At 34.8% G+C, this 23,971-nt stretch overlaps 1 protein-coding gene across 1 annotated transcript; it reads right to left on the reverse strand.

Annotated features, from left to right (window-relative positions):
* Positions 1-2,399: 2,399 nt before the first annotated feature.
* On the reverse strand, positions 2,400-21,889 carry LOC129232051 (uncharacterized; the record flags this gene model as incomplete). The annotated part of the gene is made up of 5 exons (XM_054866286.1): positions 21,598-21,889; positions 14,967-15,202; positions 9,407-9,524; positions 7,420-7,507; positions 2,400-2,485 (listed from the first exon to the last, which is right to left on the reverse strand). Coding segments are annotated over exons 1-5 (808 nt in total), but the record flags the coding sequence as incomplete, so codon positions are not given.
* Between the last annotated feature and the right edge of the window lie 2,082 nt (positions 21,890-23,971).

Raw genomic sequence — 23,971 nt, forward strand, 5'->3', positions numbered from 1 at the left:
TTTCACTGGTTGATTCAGTGTTATCATTCACTACTGCTGTGTAGGGTTAATTCAGTGATTTCACTGGTTGATTCAGTGTTATCATTCACTACTGCTGTGTAGGGTTAATTCAGTGATTTCACTGGTTGATTCAGTGTTATCATTCACTACTGCTGTGTAGGGTTAATTCAGTGATTTCACTGGTTGATTCAGTGTTATCATTCACTACTGCTGTGTAGGGTTAATTCAGTGATTTCACTGGTTGATTCAGTGTTATCATTCACTACTGCTGTGTAGGGTTAATTCAGTGATTTCACTGGTTGATTCAGTGTTATCATTCACTACTGCTGTGTAGGGTTAATTCAGTGATTTCACTGGTTGATTCAGTGTTATCATTCACTACTGCTGTGTAGGGTTAATTCAGTGATTTCACTGGTTGATTCAGTGTTATCATTCACTACTGCTGTGTAGGGTTAATTCAGTGATTTCACTGGTTGATTCAGTGTTATCATTCACTACTGCTGTGTAGGGTTAATTCAGTGATTTCACTGGTTGATTCAGTGTTATCATTCACTACTGCTGTGTAGGGTTAATTCAGTGATTTCACTGGTTGATTCAGTGTTATCATTCACTACTGCTGTGTAGGGTTAATTCAGTGATTTCACTGGTTGATTCAGTGTTATCATTCACTACTGCCGTGTAGGGTTAATTCAGTGATTTCACTGAAATTTTCACAGTTTATTTTTTTAAGTCCGGAAATGGTTCGCAGGCCGGTTCGAAAAAAATTTGATAAATATTTCTTTTTTTACTCCAATTTAGGTCCAATTTTCACATAAATTCCCGAATATGAGGGTGGAAAATGACTTGCATATATTAATATTATATATCGTTGGAAAGAGTAGAATTTTCCGCGTTCCACACATTTTTTTTCAATGCTCTAACCTACTTACGGCGGAAGGTATTTGCTTTTTTAGCTCAATTTTTTTAGGCTTAGCAGAAATTTAGTCATTACTTTCTTCATTAAATCTATCAATAAAAAGTGAAGGAATTGTCCCAGTTTTCTTTTTGACACCATTGGAAAAAGCGACACCTTTTACTAAATATCTATCTCGACCTATGGTCGAAAAAGTAAGCTTCTATCTCCAAAGGAAAAAAAGTTACCATACTTTTTAAATCAAGTTTGAAAAATCTCATAACTATTCAAGTTGTTAACCATTTTATATTCGCGTTTCCACGGATACACTTTTTGAATCCATTGTTTGCTTCCATCTTTTTATTTCTTAAAGTTATTTTATTTTGTGTTTAAATGGTTCCGCTTTTTGAATTCATCTTTTTCATTTTAATTTCTTAAAAGTGTTTTAATATCTGTCGTCATTGTTTGGAAGGGAAATTTTGCAGGATGTTTTTTTCTTCTTCTTTTAAGGGGGTCTGGGACACAAAAATCGTCAAATTTTGCATTTTTTTTTATCACGTGAAAAATTACTCCGTTTTATTCTGCTTAAAAGGACGTTTGAATCTTGTTTCTATCTTAAATAGGACGAAAAATATAATTATTTTTGTTGCATGCACCTAACCAATGTGTACCTAACTTTAAAACTTGAAACGCGTTTTTCTCCATGATGCAATTTTTTCCCGATTTCTTGCATTCAAACTCTTTTAAGTCAGGAACCGATAAAGATAAAGTAATGAAACTTGGAGCATGTTTTTTTTCAAACAGTTTACTTTAATTTTTATTCGGCGAATTTGAAAAAAACGTTTACTGCAAAAATTATGATTTTTTTTAAAAAAGTATTTTCGATTTTTTCGAAATTTTTCTTCAAGTATTTTTTATTTTTTATTGAATCAATATTTTTAAAATCGCCGAATAAAAATTAAAGCTTAGATATTTGTGCGTAGTTTATTTTTAAAAAAATGAATATTGATCAAGAATATTTTGAGTTATAGCAATTTAAAGCAACCCCATTTTTTTATAAAAAAAAACTAATTAAATTTAAATAAAAAAAATTTGTTTTCATATTTATGTTATGATTTTGTTTATTAAATAATTGGTGAATCAGTGCAAAAAATTTCAAAACTCTAAAGTACATAATAAAAAAAATTTCGAAATGTGTCCCGGACCCCCTTAAGTGTGATAGTTGAATATACGTCATTAGACACAATTTTTATTTTCAAGGTAGACCGGGCAAAGCCGGGCAATGCAGCTAGTTGAATATAATTTAATGCTCCCTCTAGCCATAAATGGTTACTAATTTCGTTCCTTAGGAACTTATTTCTATCTTCCTTTTCTGTTTTGGAGCAGAAAGAACGCAGAAAAATCTGATATCGTGAAAAAGTGCTCTGAAGGTCCATTTTATTTACAGTTACTGTTTCCTTCATTAAATTAAGATCGTTAAAGTTGGACCTGATACATTCATACTTACTTTCTAACTGAATGTTTTTCTTCTGAATATAATAATCCAAGACATTTCCTATCAGTACCAGAAGCCCTATCAAGCTGTACACTGATCTGAAACAATGAACAAATCCGGTTAGAGATGATTAAACTTGCTACTGATAATATTTCTCATTTTGGAATCGTTGAAAGACAGTCAAAGCGCCAGACGTCAAGGCGATCTTACTACCAAACGGAACGAACTTGAGGGTCGCAGATCTGGACGAAATTCTAGATTTAGGTTGTTTCCCGCTAGATATGAACCCAGGTGAAGCGGTTTGACTGCATAGGCCCTAGTTCGGTCGTAATAGGGGTCCAAAATTTCTAGTTTCGCTTAAGAAAAGAAGTGATTTTCCTTTGAAACAAACCTCTTTTCACCCTTTTCTTGATATTGCATTGCAGTATCGCATAACTGAAAGCATTCACAGTATAGAGTAAACTTCAATGCCCCTACGTTTTACTAACAAGAGACGCGATAAATGTTAGGAGAGCAAATATTGCGTCAAGTTTAAAATTCCAAAGAAAACGCTATCGCAATTCAGAGTCAAACAAGCAAATTTAGATCTACCTTGGTGCCGAACTAAAGCCTATTCACTATTTTACCTGCGCTCATATCTAGTACGAATTGATATAAAGTCAGAAGTTTATCCAGATTCGTGACTTGTAAGTTTTCGCCATCTGAACCACACCAATTGGCAGGACTCCAAAGAATTGCAATGGAGTTTTCTTGAAATTGGAAACTTTGGGACAATATCTACTCTTTCAAGACATTCGGCGTCTCTTTTCAGTACCACAAAGGAGGGGGGAGGGAGATTTATTCTGTGTTGTGAATGCATTTAATTGGCTCATACTGCAATGCAAATGCCAAAAAAGAGTTTAAAAAAAGTTTAATTTCAAAGGAAAAACCATTGAATTTCTGGACTCAAATAACAACTTTAGACCCCCGTTGCAGCCGAACTATGGCCTATGCAGTCAAACCGCTTCACCTGGGTTCATATCAAGTAGGAATTAACCTAAATCCAGAATTTCGTCCAGATCTGTGACCCTCAAGTTCGTGCTGTTTGGTAGTTAGCTTGACTTTTATACCGAAGGTCTCAATCAAACAACCCAGACATTTTTCCTGGGTTGTTTTATATCAGTTGTTGTATTCATGTTACGACTGGCAGTAAGGCCCCATGGCTTAATCTGGTTTCTCCGCTGGCGGAGCTAATCGAAAATAACTGAAACCATAGGCACGGCGCTGTAGTTCTTGATTTCGGGCCATATTATAGGAGGGAAGGTTCCTATTAATCTAAATAGGAACCTTCCAATAGGATAAATAAGAACCTTTCTTCTATTGGAGCTTACAACTCAGGTTTATTTCGATGACATCAGAAAGGTTATTTTTAACGCCTTAGGACATTGAGTGTTTTTGCAACAGCTGTTTGCTTTAATTTCAGTATTCACAAAAGTCAGTAGAATAATTTCCTCATACTAGCATTCCCGTACCCGGCATTGCTCGGGTAATGGAATTAGCAGGGGTTAACAGTGCTTCATGCACCTAGTTTCGAAAATCCCCTATAATAATTACTTATTGCATGTAATTTTTCCTAGTTTTGAGAGGATCCCGGGGACCCTGCACTCCATATATATATGCCCTTGTCCTTAACCGATCTTCAACTGTTATTAACGATCTTTTTAAAGTATTGATTATCTTTTCAAGCACAGGCCATCCACATTTTATTGTTATACCTACGTTTAAGCAAGAACTTCTTTGTATACAACATTTTTAGTTTTTTTTTCCTGGTGCTAAAACTATTAAGCTACTTGATGAACTGACTTTGGAGTAAGCTACATAAAATTGGCCGTGTGAAAAAAGTCTTCTCTAAAATCGATCCCTGCTACTTTTTAATGTCTGTCCTTGTGACTTATTAACGGTTATTGTAAAGCAAACTTTTGCAGGAAACTACACTCTTCTAAATTCAAAAGAATAGTCTGCCTGTGATGATGTTCTTAGAAACTTCGCTTCTAGTTTTGAAAAAATGAAAGCAAAAGACAGAAACATTATTATTTGGCTTGAGAAAAGCCTCGAAGAATCACGTGAGAAACAAAAACAATATCAAATTTAAAATTCGCTTTCGACAAAAAGTTGAGATGAAGTACTGAATAATGATTTGAATGGAGGAAAGCCTCCGAAAATAAGAGATTTAAATTTCAATGACAGGTTTTAATTTCACAAAAATTAAGGGGCTTTAATTAATTTCTCCTGAACTAATCGATATTTCGAAAAAAAAATTTCTTAGCGGATACTTTCATAATCATGTGGACATGCCGGCCAAATTTCAAGTCTGAGGCTTCAGCAATATTGGCTGTGCGTTGATATATATATGTATATATATATATATATATATATATATATATATATATATATATATATATATATATATATATATATATATATATATATATATATATATATATATATATATATATATATATATATATATATATATAATGTATATATATATATATATATATATATATATATGTTATCTCAGGACATTGATTTTTATATATTAAGATAAATAATAGCCGATGATGAAGTAACTCGCTTGTTTCAAAAATAAAACTCGCGCCACAGCATGATAATTTGATACATAATTCGCAACTCCAACGAACTATAGGGGGCACTGAAGTCACTGTCTAATGGCGGATTTAAAAACTAAAACAAACGCACATGGTAACGAAGAAATTGCTAAAAGTGTTGTGATTTTTGTTCGTACGTATGATTTTTTCGCTTTATTCTTTTTAAATTAATTTTCAAAGTCTTGTGGATATTCTGGCCCACGTAGAAAGAAATGAGAATTCAAGAAGCATTACTAAACGTCAAAGATTAATGCAAACTACGTAGTTCGTAGTTCTAAGCAGCTATTTCCACGATGTTGAATTCGATATTTATCAATTCTTGATAAAACTAAATAATAATTGTGGCCTGACAAGAATAACAATTAATGCTAGAAAATTCAATATGACATTACAAATTGTTATCGAAAGAAGATGATACTTTTTTGCCTTGCTTGGCTAGCGCTTTTTGTTTTCCATTTGTAGCTGAGTTATTTCTCTCGAATTCCCGAATCGGTTAATTTAAAAATTTTCTGTTTCGATTTTTCTAATTTCTGAGTTACGATTTAATTGTGTCATGTTATGCAAATCATCAACAAAATTCTTACGGATATATGGTGGTAGTTTTCTTTTCAGTTGATTGACCATTATTTCTTTTCACTTATCGAATTCTGTAATCTTACTACCATTTTATTCCACTCGTGATAAAAATTAAAAATGGTTTAACAAAAAACGCGAAATCTCGCCAAGGCTACTTTGCTCGCACAATACTAAAACTATAACCCTAAACAAATTTGGCGAAACCTTTCAGCTGAGAATAAAAGGAATAAAGTAAATTCTTTCTCGGTTATTCATTTTGTTCTACGATAATAAAATAACAATAAAATTTTTTACCTTGTATAACGTTATCCAAGTTTGTTAATCCAGAATTTTCGCTTTCACCAATTATTAAGGAAATAATGAAAACTAACATTATTTTGAGAAGCTCGAGAATACTACTAAATGACGAATTAATTTCTGTAGCTGAAAGCAAACTAAGACACATCGATTGCGTTAATAAATACTCAGAACAAACTGCCTGTGTTTACGTCAACAGACACACGTGGAATGCAACGTGGCAATGTTTTAGTTTCATTTGCAGTTTTGTAAATCACCGCAAGGTAGCGCATTCGAGCGCTGGAGTTCCGAATATGTTTTGGTAATGTTTAACATGCAGGGAAACCTCTTATTGTGACAAGGCTGAACTCGATCCGGTAACTTTACAGTTTTACTGGTAAGACTTTCGGCTTAGGAAAATGAAGATCACAAAACAATGGACTCGATCTACCATAACCACACTAGAGTCAGTGACTCTAGTGCGGTGATGGGTGTATCTACTGAAGTTTAGGGTTCATCCACTAGTGTGAGGGTTAAAATTTCAACTATCAAACTATCACCAAACAGGCAATGGCTTCGTTCAAATGTAGAAACAGTTTTCACCCGTCATACCATGACGAGCGATTTTCTAGTTATAATATAATCTTTCCCTTCATTCAGTGCAGAAGCGGTATAATTCATCCTCTTTTGAATCAAAAACACTTCTTTTCCATTCAATTATAGGAACTGGGGAACTTTTATTAGAGCTTTACAGATCATCGTGTGGAGACAGGATAAATACTGCATACTTTTAGGAATCGCTGTGTCATTAATCGCATGAAGATCAGCCCTTTTTGAATCCAGAAGACATCCTTTTGTACTCGTAAATTCGGAAAGACACGCTGAAAACTACGTGCCTCCCTCCCCGTACAAAAACAATCGTTGTGTCACCTACACCACAAAGACCCAAACTATTTGAACCAAAAGATATATCCTTTAGTGCACTTAAATTTGGGAGTACTAGATGCCCTTAGGTTTGTTTCGCTGTGGTACCCCGGCTTTCACAGCATTTGATTTGAACCACTTGGGGGGGGGGGGATAGCAAGCCTAGGACGGATTCAGTAATTTTTCAAAGGAGGGACGATTGATTTTTATTACTTACTTTTTACTATTTTATGCTGATTTAAAAAATATTGTTCACAAAGGTTTTGTACTTTAATTCCGAAACATTTCCGTGATAAGGTCAGAAAACCTAAACCTCTCTTCTCCCAACTCATCTAAATTTCCGTTTTTGAACTTCATTTTCAAAAAATTACCGGTTGAGAGTCACCCAAGAGAGGGCCCCATCTCCCCTCCCTTGTATCCCCTCCCCATCGCAAAGAGTGTCATACTGAACGAACACCTATACTGTTGCTGCGAATCAAAGCTAGGACATCAATCTTAAGCTCTTCCGCCCACGCAATTGAGCACCGAATTTTGTTGACAACTGTAGAAAGTTCGAAAAACAGCAATGGGATGGTGCAATAAATATCAAAACTGAAGAGAGAACTTACATTGCAACAATGTTTCCTACTGTCAGCGGCTTTGAGGTTCTTTCTTCGCAGTGGCTTGCATGAGCATCCATACCCACTTCAGCAGCAACTGAAAATTTCATGAAGTACACGAATGAAGGAATGCAGTACCAATAGGGCAGGAGTCCTTGAGCACCAGGCTTACGTCACAGTGAGAAGGCCCAAAAATTTTCTGCAATTCCATTACTTGAAATAGGGGTGAGATAAAACGGCTTAGGAACCTGCGGATTTAGTTGGCAGAGTGTTGCCCATTTCGCGAATAAATTCATGTTAGGAGTAGCAAGCGGTACAGGATTTTCTCGTCAGTAAAAGGGTTTCAATGGTAACCCAACTCTGCGCCTAACAGTTCCTCTTCTTACTGATTAATCTCCCTTGAAAGAAATGGACTTGTTGAAGGCTGTAGCTCAACTTGTTGGAGGTGGACAGTATACAAATTACCAGCATGCAAGACCTAAATCCTGAGGATCTAGGATCAATTTTAAAAACTGGGCTCCAAAATGGCAGATCAGCTTGGTGAAACGAATTGCAATGTTTACCACGGTTCTCCCATCAGAGGCCATTTTGGAGATCACCTTTTTTTTTTTTTTTTTTTGAGAATGCTTATGATTTGTGTCTTGGAAGCTGAAAATGTGTATAGCTTGGTTTCAAAGGCATGTTTGCACCTCTCTAAAACGTCTTCCAACTGGGAAGACGGTTGGATGGGGACCGACAGGTCACGTGACATGGAATAAATTCATGATATTTAGCTTTTAATGCAATTGTTCGCTTTTTGCTATTTGTTTCACGCCAAAACCAGCGCGACTCAACTTAAATAATTGCGAACCTTTCTTACCTGCTGCGATGTGCTTACGCAAAAAAAGGCCTATATACTATGACGTAGGTCTGGCACTCATGGCTTCTTGTAGAGCCGCTATATAGATAGGTCGGCACATCAACTTCAGTTCAGCCATTTTGGATCAGACTTTTGTTGTTGCGGAGCTAGGGTTACCAAAGTTTCGGGTTTTGCCGAAAATAATACTGTATTGATCATAGACTAATAATAAGAGTAGACCGAGCTTTCCCAGACTTGCTAATGAAAAAATTGGTTCATGGATACATCATGTGACTGGTGGAAGGCTCGGCGAAAACTTTGGCGGCATGGTTGCCAGCTGGCAGGATTATCTATAGTTTGGCACTCGGCATGTATTTTAAGACGTAATGTGGTTTTATTATAATTTTTTTCCCAGGTGCAGAGATGATTGAACTGTTTTTCTTTTAGTTATGCATTATTTTGACGTTAGTAATTAGTTTTTTATCGCAGTTTTCAGTAACTTTAATTTCATTCGGAACTACTACATCAGCGTTGGCGTAAACGTGATGGCGTAAACATTTTGTTTTAACGCAAAAATGTACTAATCGGTATCTTAAATTGAAATTGTTGGTGAAAATCTTACCGTTTGCCGATTCTTTTTGGGCGCTTGCATCTTTAATTGCTTAGAGAGTTATTAAAATTGAATAAAGAAAATGCACAATACTATCTAAACGAAAAACTCACTATATTAAGAAAATATTTACAACTTAGAATAACAAATTTACAAATCAGACTCCATAAAAGATCATTCTTCCGTGTTTCATCAATTCTATTTATTTTATTTCTCGCTCGAGTTGATCGTCTGCTACGATCAACGCCCGCTGTTGCTAGGATATCCACCAGTTACATGGTTTGGTTTATGAGCAGCAAAAGGGTTGCCATAGCTCGGTCTACTCTTATTATTAGTCTATGGTGTTTATAAACAATTCACGTGCTGCTAATTATTGCTCGCAGTGAAAAATCACCAAAAGCGATAACTTGTCAGAAAAGACGACTACTCAAACACGCGCTCCGATCAAAAATGGCTGATTTTAAGCTGATGCGCCGGCTCTCATATATAGGGGCCTTACTTGGACTATAAGCTCTGGAAGCGTAATATCTATTCACGTGACAACTCACCAGAATTTACGATTTGGTTTACATCTTCCAGTGAACAACCAGAAGGAACGCAGATGCCTAATTGTAATGAAGCTGCGTAGAATTCATGCGCCGTAGATGCCAATTCACGGATCAAGCCCTGAGGTAAAATCGTACATTAATACACATATATTATTACATACGTTTGCAAATAATCTGTTTTTATCATGAATCACACTGAACGATTGCAGGCCAGTGTTCTAAACGAGCCCTAACTATTTGTCGCCTATCCAAAAGAAGGACTAAAATTCTGCTCATTGGATAACCGATATCTTTCTTATTTCTAAGACACTGAATTGAAATTTTACTATAAGGTGGGGAATATACTTAGGTTCTAAAATATGAAGGTAACAAACTGACGTCTTGCGCGCATGCGCAGTGAAAAATTTCGTCCATATTTCATCAAATTTTCGACATTTTAATTTCAAGTTTTAATATTATATTTTGTCAAATATGGATGATGGGAAACTTTGTATGTTATGAGCTAAAGCCTTCAGAACAAAATTTGTATTTTTGAAAGAAATGTTTATATCTTTTTAAATATAAAAGATAGGGTAACACCCCCAGTAATTGGCAGGTCACCAGTGATTGGCACTTTCAACAAAAATGTCTTAAAATAAGATTCGAATCCAATCTTTAAAAACTAGAAGGCTATACATCAACTGAATGTACATTTACTTTAAGGATTATAACTTCAATGCAGGTTACTAAATAGTAGCAGTGCATAGGAAAGAGAAACAATTGTGTCAAATCAGTCTTTTTTTTTTTTGCAAAAGCTTCTTTTCTGGCTTAAGGGAAGCATGCGCATCAATCCATTAAAATCTGACTTAGAATATATATTTAAAGTTTTCGTTATCAAAGGTTTTGTTTAGTTGAAAGGTGTTACTTATTTGAGTGGGTAGAAGTATATTTTTGTCCCTTTTTGGGCTTTTTGAAATAATGATGGATGCCATTTAGTGATTTTTTCAGTTTTGCTAGTCTCCAGTCATTGGCACATGTGCCTATAAACAATAATGTATTGTGCGATGTGTCACTAGTTTGATTTCTGATACTTTTGCAGCATGGGTTCCACTATTGATTTGAATCCTACAGAATCTATATACATAAAATTGGATGTTGATAAATTTGTTCCCTAAGATCTCAGAAACTACCGGGCAGATTTGACTGAAACTTTCACCGTTTGTTGTTTTTGGTACTGGGGAGGTTTGTAGACCAGTTCGAAAAAAATGCGATTGATAGTTCCTTTTTTATTCTAATTTGTCCAAATTTTCGCATAAATGCCCCCATATGACGATGAAAAAATACGTGCAAATATTAAAATTATGTGTCCATCGAAAGCGCTTATTTTTCTGCTGAAGATGGCATCTGTTAGAAAGTTCTAAGTTGTATGAAAAACGAGTTATTAACTTTTTTTTGTTCCATGTTCGAAGGCTTTTCTCAACCCAATTCATTATTTAGTGTATCATCTCAACTCCCAGTTCATAGTCAGAATTGCTGAATGTTTTTGTGTTTCGTCGGACTGTTTGAGGCTTTTCTCAAGTCAAATCTTAAAGTAACGCTTTTTCCCCAAAATTGGCTAATAGTAACTAGATTTGGTTGATTATTTTTCCATTTAAACGGAACTTTAGTGTAGTTAATGTTTTTTTTTTAATTATTATTTGTGCTGATTGGATTTCTTAATCATTATCCAATCTAACAGCAGAAACCTCGCCAAAATTTATGCAGAAAGATTTCAGTAACGGATGCATTTGGCAGTTTTTTTAACTGTCGCGGTTTTTGAAGTCAAAGACTACGTAATGATGTTTGTCAGCTTTCACCATGTAAACAAAACATCGTCAATCAAAGAATCTTTAAAAAAGTTTTTTTACTGTAAAATAACCCAGCAACTAAATTAGGCAAATCCATAAAGAGCACAAAAACTTTCATTAATGTGACTTTGCACAAATTCAAACCATCGCCAAATTTTACTACTTATTTTGGAAACATTTCGGATGAAATTGTTTAGCGCCATTTTATGGTGACCAAAAGTATCTTAGCATATGACGACAATATATCTTTAACAAAAATTAGTAACATACCGTTTTACTAAGTAAGGAGGGGGAGCATTATCCAAGGTATCCCAAAACGATTCTCGCAAATTCGGTAACTCTCTAAATCGCACCAAGAACCCACAATAATTGAAATTTTCCAAAATAACTAAAGCAAGTTAAAGGGATCACGGGCGCGCGGCTACATTTTTTAAAACAGTTCGTTCTTCAATAGACATACAGAGAAGGTAAGACTCCATGTAAAAAAAAAAAAAAAGTATTAACTGATAAATCTTTTTAAGCATGTGAAGTTTAATTTCATATTTCGGAAATTCTTCAAATTTGTATACGCTTAAATTTCGTGCTTTCGTTTCTAAATGAATGCTATTTTGCTCTTTTTACTTACTGCTACTTTTGTTTTAAGAGTAAGGAAGAAGCTAGATTTTAAATCACGTCAAAAGGGTGTGTTTTAAGTTCTTTCACTTAAAACAGAAAACAAATGCAAGTAACAATTGTTTCTCATAATTATTGCTAACCCAGGCAACGCCGGGTATTTTTGCTAGTATACAGTAAAATTTTTAATCGAAACAATAAAAAACAAGTATATTGGGCTATCAGTCATATATTGCGACTCTAGAGAATTCGGTTCATTTTTTTATGGTTCCTTAGAATCATCGGATCAATGTTCCTTTTTCTGGGGAAGTAGCTATAATTCGTTAAGTCGAAACTGCATACTGACTAATGAATAATCTCGATATTTTTTTTAACGCAACACTCTAATTTATTTTTCGCTCTCTGAAGTACTTTTTCAACGTCAAGATGTGTGATTTAGCAATAATTTATGTAAAATTACCTACTTTAAATTACTATTAATTATGTTTCTTAAGATGATGAAATTGATATGTAATCTAAAAGTGAAAAATAAAGTGATTTTCCAGTTTTATTTAAAGAGAAGGAATTTGAATTCATATTTTTTTAAAATAAAAATATGAATTCAAATGTTTTTTTTTATTTTAGTGAACTAAATAGATGCACAGATGTGCATTCTTTAATACAAAAATATTTGCAAGTGAATTTTTTTCTAAGTGATGAAAACAGAAGCTAAGTTTAAAAAGGACATTACCCTACTTTCACGAAAATGTAAAAATTAATTTTTAAAGTAAACTGATTTCTAGAATTTACAGTTTATTCCTAGTTAATTACGATGAAGGATGCTCATAAACCTTTTTTTTTTTTTTTTTTGGAGCAATCACGATTGCTTATTGTTCTCATTTGACTGTTTTGAATTTCTATCATTTTATTTTCCCGCCAGCACCACCGTCGCGTCGACCGGTTCCTCACGATGCTGCTCCTCTTGCGAAAACCGTCTCCAGGTTGCGTCCATATCCTACACACACACACACATACACACACTCATGCCTGCGCACAGACACAAACACACACTCCTACAGATACACATACACAAACACATATGCCTACATACAATACACACACACACGAACACATACACACACGCGCGTACACACACAGCACTGCATACAAAACACACACACATCCATACATACACACATACACACGCATCCACACACATGCGCCTACACAAACACACGCATCCACACACATGCGCCTACACAAACACACACGCGCATTCATACACACACACGCTCGTGATTGCGAAAAACATAATTTGAATTCAAGATGCCAAAAGTTCAAATGAATATAATTTTTTTTTTTGTTCACAATTCGTTGCTGGTTCCGTAAATGCAAAGTATATTTAAGTTTTATTGGAAAATGATAGCTGGAGCATACTTTTCATGCCACAAAAGTTACAGAACAACTGATCTCTTATTTCTTGAGAAAGTGTTCATTTTTGAAAGTGATCCAATGCTTTTGGTGATATAGCGTAGATGGTGCAATATATCACTGGCAGTATCCAAGAATTCAGGGCTTGTTGGCTGAAAAAAAAAAGACCTGGATATCAGAAAACCGCAAATCCAGAACGATGTTGTCAGGTCAAAATGCACAAGTTAGGCCTACTTGACACGAGGCGGTTAGTTGAATCAACTTTTGAAAAAGTTGAAACTGGGAAACTTAGTTGCATCAACTTTTCTTCTCTCAGAAATAGTAGTGCAATTTTACAATCATTTATTTACAAAGTTGTGTACATGTAAAGGAAAGCAATGATTTTTCTTACTACCTATGAGTAAAAAAGACTTTGGAAAAAAAAATCACTCAATAATGTTTTAAAAAATGTAGTCTGAGTAGAGAAAACGAGCTGACGTGTGCATCACATGACTTCCTTTTACCCCAATTTAATGTCATTTCCCCATTATCGGCAATTTTAATGTGATTCAATAGTTTACTCTCTAAATATCACCAACAGTGGCCCGATTAAAACCAGATTTTTTTTTTAAAAAATCGTCAAATTTGTCGCCAAGTAGCGACAAAACTTGGCAACCAAAAGAGTGGCGATATATCGCCAAGTGTCCGCCAAATTATAACACCACTTGAGTTTGCATCGATATTAACAATGGTTCTCCCCCAAAAAGGGGCAAAAGACCCCTTTAAAAACACCCGAATGCAACCAAAAGGTTAGGCGCACAACTAGACTCCACTAGGAATCTACGTACCAAGTTTCAACTTTCTAGGACATACCGTTCCTGAGTTATGCTACATACATACGCATATGAGCACATACATACATACGTACATACAGACGTCACGAGAAAACTCGTTGTAATTAACTCGGGAATCGTCAAAATGGATGGTTCGCGTGTCTATACGTTGTTAGGTACATATATACGTGTAGCCGGGTTGAAAAAAAGAAACTCAATATTCATTCGGGGGTGAGCAAAATGGAAATGAAGGTCGATTTTTGAGTGAAAATGTTTTTGCGAATACAATACTTCCTTTTTTGTAAAAGGAAGTAAAAACGGACTAAAATATGTCCTATATGGGCTTTAATATGTTCAGTGATACTCTTGCCCTAAGCATATATAAGATTTTCTTATATGTATATACTACAGGGGTGATTGTGTTCCGGTATTTTACGGAATTCTCGGTTTTTTTGGACGTATTTTCGGTATTTTTATGTCCGAAAATACCGGAATTATGTTTTCTTTTTTTTATGCTTTTATCTCCCTACCTCCGCAATTTTTTTAAAATTATATAATACTCATCAAATATACCTGCAAGAGCCTTAAGATGGACAAATGTCAAGATAATTTGTATAACACCACTCAAAAGTAACTTTGTAACCCATTAAAAATTTAATTAAATGTCCACACAATATTTTGACTCAGAACTATTTAATACTATGGCAAAGGTGCACTTAAGTAATAGGGGCCAAAGATTACCCCCCCCCCCCCGTTCTCGCTTTGTAACTTTCAGGTATTTTTTAATGAACTTACAATCACCCCTGGTACTAGTTATCTCTAAATTCTTAGTTCTGGCACTACTTACACCTTTTGATTTCTAGGCGCTTCTTATGATGTGAGTCATTAATATTTACTTACGGATGCAGACTTTGTGGCATTTATCAAGCCTATTATGCCATGCTTAAAATATTCGTCTTTCTTCTCTGGCAACGGCGGCTTGAACTCTACCACACAATATTTTCCTTTGAACGTGACAACTTCCTCATTTCCTTCCTTTCGTTTGGCAACACTGTTCAGACACTGATCGAAGTCTCCGAAAGAAGCTATTGTCGAACTCAACAAGCCATCAATACTTTTCCCACTGGCATCAATAACTGAAACGATTGGCATATTTTAGTGACATGTTATTAACTAAAGACTGAAACTGCACAACAGAGCTTTGGCTGCAATTTTACAGGAAATTGATTTAACCCGATTTGAATGTACTATAATTTCAAACCCGAATCATCTTCATATACATAATAGCGAATGATCGAGTAACGCTCCTGACGTCATCAACAATGAAACTCCACGGCATGATAATTTGATAATATTTTTTGGTAGTGTTTGACATGCAGGGAAAAGGCTTTATTGTTACGAGACTGAACTGGATCCGGTATTTTAACTGTTTTACTGGGGCCGTGGTAGCCCGATCCATGGAGCTATGAGTAATAAGGAGAAGACATCACCACTGAAACTCCGCAGTGGAAGTGAAGCAACCGCGAAGATTCGCGGCCATCTTGTGGCTTTCATCGTACGCTTTCGACTCGATGCGCTGGTTGACTCAATGCCTTTGCTTTTGAACAATAATAGATAATTTATGGTTTTCTGAAGAGCAATAATCCAGGGTTTTTTCCCGTCAGTTTAATGAAAAGAAATGGTGGAAAATCGTTGCTCTAAGAATAAGAGCTCTTCAATTAGTTCAAGAATTAAAATGCTGTTACTGTGCATATATTCTGTTTTGGTATAGGGTGTGTGTGTGTTTTTTTTTTTTTTTTTTCAGAGCGAAGGAGGTTTTATCAAAAATAATGCTAAAAGCAGGGTATAAAATTTATTTCCAACCGTCTAGTAATAATTTCAAGGCTCTTATATAAAGAACGGTGACTTTTTTTCGAACAAATCCTTTACGTATCGTGTTTGAAATAAATTTAAACCACTGGATATTTGAATACTTTATTCATCAAGTATTATGTAAAGTAAAATTAACTAAAACCAACGAAATAATTTGCATTAAGTAAATGTTCTCAAAAAGAGCTTTAAACATAATTGAAAGATGGGAATAAGAAAATGAATAGAGCCTTTTCCACTTGATTTGAATTACTTATTCCCAATTCATTTTTTGAAAAGGGAAGATGCAAATCAAAATGAATATTACAAATATTTATTTACTGAATACTTTAGGATTACATAACAAAAATATTACCTGGGTGTCAATGATTTAAATCATTTTTTAACTTAAACCCTGAAAATCTCCCTGAATTTTTTTAATTTTATTAGTTCTGAATTTTTTTAGTCTAACCCTCTTTCATTATATTGATTTTGTCCTAGGTGTTTTTCCTCACTTGACCATTTTTATTTAAATTATCTCTCTTTTACCACATTTTTTTTTTCTTTTTTTTTTGTGTCTGCACAATATTTTTTTCAATAAGTAGTCACTGGATTAAGGAACTTTTTTTATGAAAACAATGAGGGATTTTGTTGCACATAGATATAAAATGGGTGTGCAGAAAAATTCCATACTTTGTTGCTATATTGTGTGCATTTTTGTACACATTGGAAAAGATAAACTTATTAATACTGCTCCAAGCATAAATTGTTGTTAAAAAATTTAGAGTATGCTCATAAATTTATTTTTGAGAAATCATCAATCGAAGAGATTGAAGTTTATACATTTTTTGTTAACTATAATTGTAGATGGTCTCGGGACCAGTTTTCGAAATACTTTACCAGAAAGTGGGCAAATAAAATTGCCAGCTCTTTCCTATTGTAAAATATAATTTTTATACAAAAAAAAAAATAAATAAAAAAATAAAAAATAACAAAGCTAGTGAAGATTAGAAAAAGGCATATGCTATAAGGCCAAATTGTTTATTTTCCTCTTTTTTTACCAATTTAAAGTGCACTAATATGTCATTTAAATTAAATTTGACAAGAATCATATGCTTTGTATTAAACAGATTTTTCATCATGTCATGAAAGCTTTTTACTGAAATACTCAAAATATAATAGTGGTAAGTTTAGAAAAATATCAATATTAAATTTAATTATATTTTACAAATGTTATAATTTTTTTTCTATAGAATCAAAAAAATCGGATTTAAATCAAATAAATCCGAATTTTTTTTATTATTTTCCAAAAAAAAAAAAAAAAAAAACAGGAATTTTTACTCTGGATATTACTTGTATCAATATAAAATATATTTTTCAGTTTTGAAAAGCACATTCCAGAGCAACAAAATGTGTTTTTGAATATTTATTCCAAAAAATAAAGGGAGTACAATATTTTACAATGTTTGAATCAAGGACAACAATACTTTTTGAAAACGTACAGGAAACAAAACCCTTATAATATTCCACTTCGACATAAAAAGGACTTGCGTAAAAGCATTGTACCACAGAAGTATAAATAAAAGGATTCAGAACAATAACAAAAACTGAACAATTGCTGTGAAATGAGTTTAAATATATTATAAACAAAAATAGTTTTATTTACACTTTTCACACAAAAACAGTAATGTCAGATACTTTTTGGACAGCACTTGTACTTTAGGATTAAAGAAAATACTGTCAGCCTGCTTAATTAGGTAAAGGATAAACGAATGCTCCGCTTATACGAACAAAAAATCCTAGAACCAAATTTTTACCCATAGATAACGTTAAGAAGCCCTCGGATAATAGAATAATATTGATCAGCTTTCAGAAGTATTTTTGCTGAGAAAAATTTTAAATATACAAAAAATAAATTAAGGGCAATTACATTGACATAAAATAAAAAATGATAGATTGCGCCTACAACGGGGTCCTGAACATCAGAAACACACCATGTTATGAAATGCAGTCTTTCAATGTTTTGAACACCACAAGATGGCTGCCAGTCAAAAGAACAGTTAACTAAGCTTCCGAAACGGCTTCAGCGTATCTCGCTCATGTCGTCTCCTTATTACTCATAGCTCCATGGCCCGATCGGTAGAGTGTCGGATTCGGGGCCGGCGGGTCCTGGGTTCGAACCTTGATGGTCGAAGACCCACCGTCGTCATTAAAGGGGACTGGGCGACGTCAAATATGCTCGTGGTCTCAATGTCCTCCAAGTGAAACGATGCGTCTGGGGCGCTAGCACTAGGTAGCTATTAGCTCCTGGACTAGTTCTAAATTCTCATTAACTGTTCGATCCGGTGATGGTGCTGCCATCTATCGGTATATAAAATAATGGAGGCAAGGCACTTAGTATGCAGTCCTCGATATAAATACAGTTGAAGTCAGTTGTGACTCGGAATAGGAATATTAACTAAAGACCGAAACTGCACAACAGAGAGCTTTGACTGCAATTCTACAGGAAGTTGATTTACCCGATTTGAATGTACTATAATTTCAAACCTGAATCATCCTCATATACATAATAGCGAATGATCGAGTAACGCTTCTGACGTCATCAGCAATGAAACTCCACGGCATAATCATTTGATAATATTTTTTGATAGTGTTTGACATGCAGGGAAAAGGCTTTATTGTTACGAGACTGAACTGGATCCGGTATTTTAAATGTTTTACTGGTAGATTGTCATTTTAGGAGAATGAAGAAACGAAAAAGTGCTTAACAATGAACGCTACCCACTGGAGTTGAGGGTTTATCAAATAGAGTCAGGGAAACAGTTTCAACTCTCAGAATATCACCAACAGGCAATGACTTCGTTCAAATGTAGAAGCAATTTTCACTCGTCACACCTTGACGGGCGATTTACTAGTTTTCCTATTCCTATACAACACAACTGACTACAACTGTATTTATGTCGAGGACTGCATACTAAGTGCCTTGCCTCCATTATTTTATCTACCGATAGATGGCAGCACCATCACCGGATCAAACAGTTAGTGAGAATTTAGAACTAGAGCTAATAGCTACCTGGTGCTAGCACCCCCAGAGGTATCGTTTCACTATTTACTAGTTTTTCCTATCCTATTCTATTCAGAGTCACAACTGATTTCAACTGTATTTATGTCGAGGACTGCATATTAAGTGCCTTGCCTCCATTATTTTATATACCGATAGATGGCAGCACCATCACCGGATCGAACAGTTAAGGAGCATTTTGAACTAGTCCAGGAGCCAATTGCTACCTAGTACTAGCACCCCCAGAGGTATCGTTTCACTTGGAGGACATTGAGACCAGGAGCATATTTAACGTCGCCCAGTCCCCTTTAATGACGACGGTGGGTCTTCGACCAGCGAGGGTCGAACCCGAGACCCTCCGGCCCCGAGTCCAAGGCCTTACCGATCAGGCTACCACGGCCATTTACTAGTTTTGTATAACCTTTCTAGTACGTATGTCAATGTTGCCATTACGTGTGTGAAATTCGGATTTATTCTGACTAATCCTTCTTGGTGTTGCATTTTGTGTGTAAATCCTTGCTTATATCAACCTTTTCCCTTTTCTGTCAAACTATACCTTTAACAAGTTGCTCGTCCCCCTACACTGTTAAAAAAATTCCTGAAATTTTGCGGCAAAAGTTACTGGCATCCATGTTGCCAGTACCTTTTACCGTAAAATCCTATTTTACTGCAAAATTTTTCGTTAGAATACCTATACCTTTATAAATAATACTATACCTTTAACAAGTTGCTCGTCCCCCTACACTGTTAAAAAAAATCCTGAAATTTTGCGGCAAAAGTTACTGGCATCTATGTTGCCAGTACCTTTTACCGTAAAATCCTATTTTACTGCAAAATTTTTTGTTAGAATACCTATACCTTTATAAATAATACTATACCTTTAACAAGTTGCTCGTCCCCCTACACCGTTAAAAAAAATCCTGAAATTTTGGGGCAAAAGTTACTGGCATCCATGTTGCCAGTTCCTTTTACCGTAAAATCCTGTTTTACTGCAAAATTTTACGTTAGAATAAACGAGAGTTAAAAAACCAAAATGCGAGATGCAGGTTCGATCACGGGACCTTCGTATTGGCAGGCGACTTTGCTGACCACCATACCCATTCAGGCACATCGAGTGAGGGGGAATACGGTGCTATCTGCTTCGCACTGTGAGTCACGTGGTGTAACCCATTGGCACTGCAATTTTTTTCGGTACAATTTACTGTTAATTTTTTCTCTACTCAATTTTACAGAAATATTTATTATGAAAGCTTCCTGAATTTTCAACAGTGTAGTCGTAACCGTTAGTCATTGCCTTTTACATCTCGGAACAACTTGCCCCAAGTCGAGGTAAGTTGTTTACTTTCGACTTCAAGTACTAATAAATAATTTACAATAATAAAAAATCTTAAGAAATACAACTCAAAATACAATCGCTACATCAAAGGCACAGATATGACTTTAATATTGAATATAAATACCAGAACTAAGTTTCCATAACAAATTTTGAGCTTCATTGAAAATCGGAGCTTTTAGCCCCACTCTCCCCTACTCTGGCAGAATCGTGTACAGGTTAGACGGCGGTCTCTTAAACCGAGGCGCGGGATTAAACCCGGCTTAAGTCGGTGGATTTTCAAGATGTAGAAAACCGTCAGCGTCTATGTCATATGATTTTGCAAAATGTCAAGGATCCTTTGAGTATTCATTTAGGGTGAGCACGCTCATCAAAATGTATTTCCGGTAATGGATATCCGCTGACCAAGGTACCATTAAAAAGAATGGATAGTAACCCCCGGGGAAATACACTAGGATTGCGAATGGTGGATTTTAATATGCATATAAGGCAAAGTACCATACAGGTAGCTAGAACTACGGCAAATTTAAAAGGAAACTTAATGGGATAAACTGCAAATTTAGCCGTATTAAACCACAATAAGCATATATAAACATAAATACAATTACGATTGACAAAAGTTACTATACAGTAGGGTGCGTCTTATTTTTAAAGGTGTTATTTTTTCATGAGGCACCCTCTCATTTTGTTCCTTTGGATGAAAAAAAAATTCTCATATATGGAAAATAAAAATTGAATAATATTTAGAGGGTGTTACCACTTCTGCAAAATTTGTCAACTCTCTCTTTTTTTATTTTTTTTTAAATTTATTTATTTAGTCTGGATAATAAGTAGCAATCAGTGAAAAGTTTGTATTGTCACATCGAAGTAACAAAGAGAAAAATTACAATATTGCTGAATGTAAAAGACCGAAAGTGTAAACCTGTGATATGAATGGCATTACCGAACTTTCAAATGCTTTTCTGACATTATTACATAAAATGACAACCATGAAATGCTTATTATTTTCTAGTATATATAAGAAATAGGTATTTGTGTTATGTTAAACCCAACCAACCTAATTTCATGTTGATTAAAAATATGTCAAGTGTTGATTTTTACATATTTTTCACAATGAATGTAATTTTAATCACTGGTAGCATCCCTAAATTATGTTCAAATTCTATGAAACTTTTATGCGTGTATTTTTTGATCAAAAGGAAGCAATTAAAGGGGTGCCCCATAAGAAATTCAAAACTTTTTTAAAAAGTGCATTGTAAGACACACCCTACTATACAGTATTTACTTACAAGAAAGGGCCCAGGTATCCAATCGTTTGATACCACCGAGAAGTCTTAATCCTTGTTTGACGCAGGTTGAAGACAGATTAACCCTGTTAGAAAAATCATACATCACGGGTAACACCTTTTTCAGTCCGGAACTGACGAAACCCTTCAACGTCTTATCCATATTCATCCATTTCTGATAAACCAATTCGTCAGATAAGGAGGCAGTTTGTGTGTCATTCATCGGAAAACTCAAACTATTTTGTAGTAAAATAATAACCACGAAAATCGGGTACACAAGCATTTTGAGGGTCAAACTTCGAATTTCAGTTGCAGCTATTGCTGTGTCTGCATGCTACTGCTGTGTCTACATTCGACTACTGACACATTAGAATTTCCGTATTCGCACGATTTGATTATACTATAGATTGTACTATAGATATAGATAGATAGATACTTTAAATATATTTTGTTATAAAATTGCGTTTTCGACGTTTTTCGACTCAGAAATCATAGAAGATAGCATCTTTCCTTCATTATATGCAGCATCAGGACAACGGCGAACAATGGTAATTGTTGACGATGTGCAATAAAAGCTGAAAAACTTTTCCTTTAATAATAATTTATTGTTAGTTGTATTGTTTTTCGTTTACCCACTTCAAAAAGGAGGCGCTTATCAGTTCATAAAGTATAAATGATTTCTTTTTCTTAGGCTCATGGCATCTCAGCTAATGAACCAATTTTGGTTGTTCTTTTTTATCGATTAGAGAAAATCTAACTTGTGTCATATATCTTCGCTTGGCCATATTTGGACGTAAGAAAAAAGCTACGGGAAAAAAACAAGTTTCATGTAATTTCCCTATCATATTATTAGTAATCAAAATAAGAATTTTGCCCTTCACGGCATGTGAACACTTCTTTTTTTTTCTTTTTCTTTTCTTTTTTCTTTTCTTTTTTTTTTTGAGCAATCACGATTGCTTATTGCTTTCATTTGACTGTTTTGGTGTGATTTTATTTTCCCGCCAGCACCCTCTGCAGCATCACCGTCAACCGGCTCCTCACGATGCTGCTCCTCTAGCGAAAGCCGTCTTAAGGTTGCGTCAATATCCTACACGCAAACGCATGCATACACGCACGTACACCTGAACACATACACATACACACACACGCATACATACAGACACCTACAAATACAACTACCCACACACTCATGCCTGAACACACACACAAACACATATGCCTACATACACATACACATCCCCCTACCACAAACACTCATTACCACAACTACCCACACACTCATGCCTGCACACAAACACAAACACACACGCCTACATACACACACACACACACTCATGATTGCGAAAAACATAATTTGTATTCCAGATGTCAAAATTCAAATTAATTTTTGATTTTTTTTTCGTTTTTGTTTTGGTTCTTATTTTTTAACGAATGGGCTTGTTTCCTTCCGTCAAAAGTACTACTTTTAGTCGCCGAAATTGATAGAATAAGCCAAAAAAAAAAAAAAAAAAAAACATAGAGTGAGAAAATTTTGAATTTTCCCAACGCTTAGTTTTTGACTTTTTTTTTTTTGAATGTCCGATTTTTCAAACAAGGCGTGGTCTTTACGACGTCACAAATGATGTACTTTTGACGCATCTGTCTGCCGCGATTCCACGTAATGATAATCACGAAGCGAATTAAATATTGCTGTCTATGCTTGCTATCAACCCTATCGTTTCCAGTACACGTGAGTAAAGAAGCAAATTAAATATTACGTTCTGCGAGTGGCAACAGTGAATGGCATATCGTCATTTGTCAAGTCATCGGCAGAAGCGTAAATCATGAAAGCGCACCGATTACAATATATTTTTTAAATATTAAACTTAGATTATTAAAAAAATGGTTCCTATGTTTAAAAGATCCTATGTTTTTAAGCATGCTCTTTCAGAAAAAAAAAATACTTTTAAAATTTTGAAAACGACCCCATTGCTATTTATCCTCACTTGACAGTCTTTTGATGTTCCTTCGATTTTTCAGATTACCATGACCACGAGTATTAGGAGTCTAACATGTTCTTTTCAAGATTTATTTAGAGAGACTCATTTTCGTCGTTATGGTTACAAATCGTTTATGTTTATTCCAGGCTTAACGCAAGCAGATTTTACATTGAAAAAACGGAGAGCTTTTTTTTTTCTTCTCTTGTAAAATCACACCTTTCAGGTAAAATACCTATATTGATGAACTTGATAACAAAACTTCACCTAAATATAAAATTTTCATATTACTTATTCACATCATTTAACACTGATAAGAAAGAAAAGTACTATAACGCCGCATATATAATCTTTATGACAAGTGTACGGGACCAATCGGCCCCCTTACTTACTATATCGTT

This window comes from Uloborus diversus, unplaced genomic scaffold (genome assembly GCF_026930045.1).
Source record: "Uloborus diversus isolate 005 unplaced genomic scaffold, Udiv.v.3.1 scaffold_1006, whole genome shotgun sequence".
NCBI lineage: Eukaryota > Metazoa > Arthropoda > Arachnida > Araneae > Uloboridae > Uloborus > Uloborus diversus.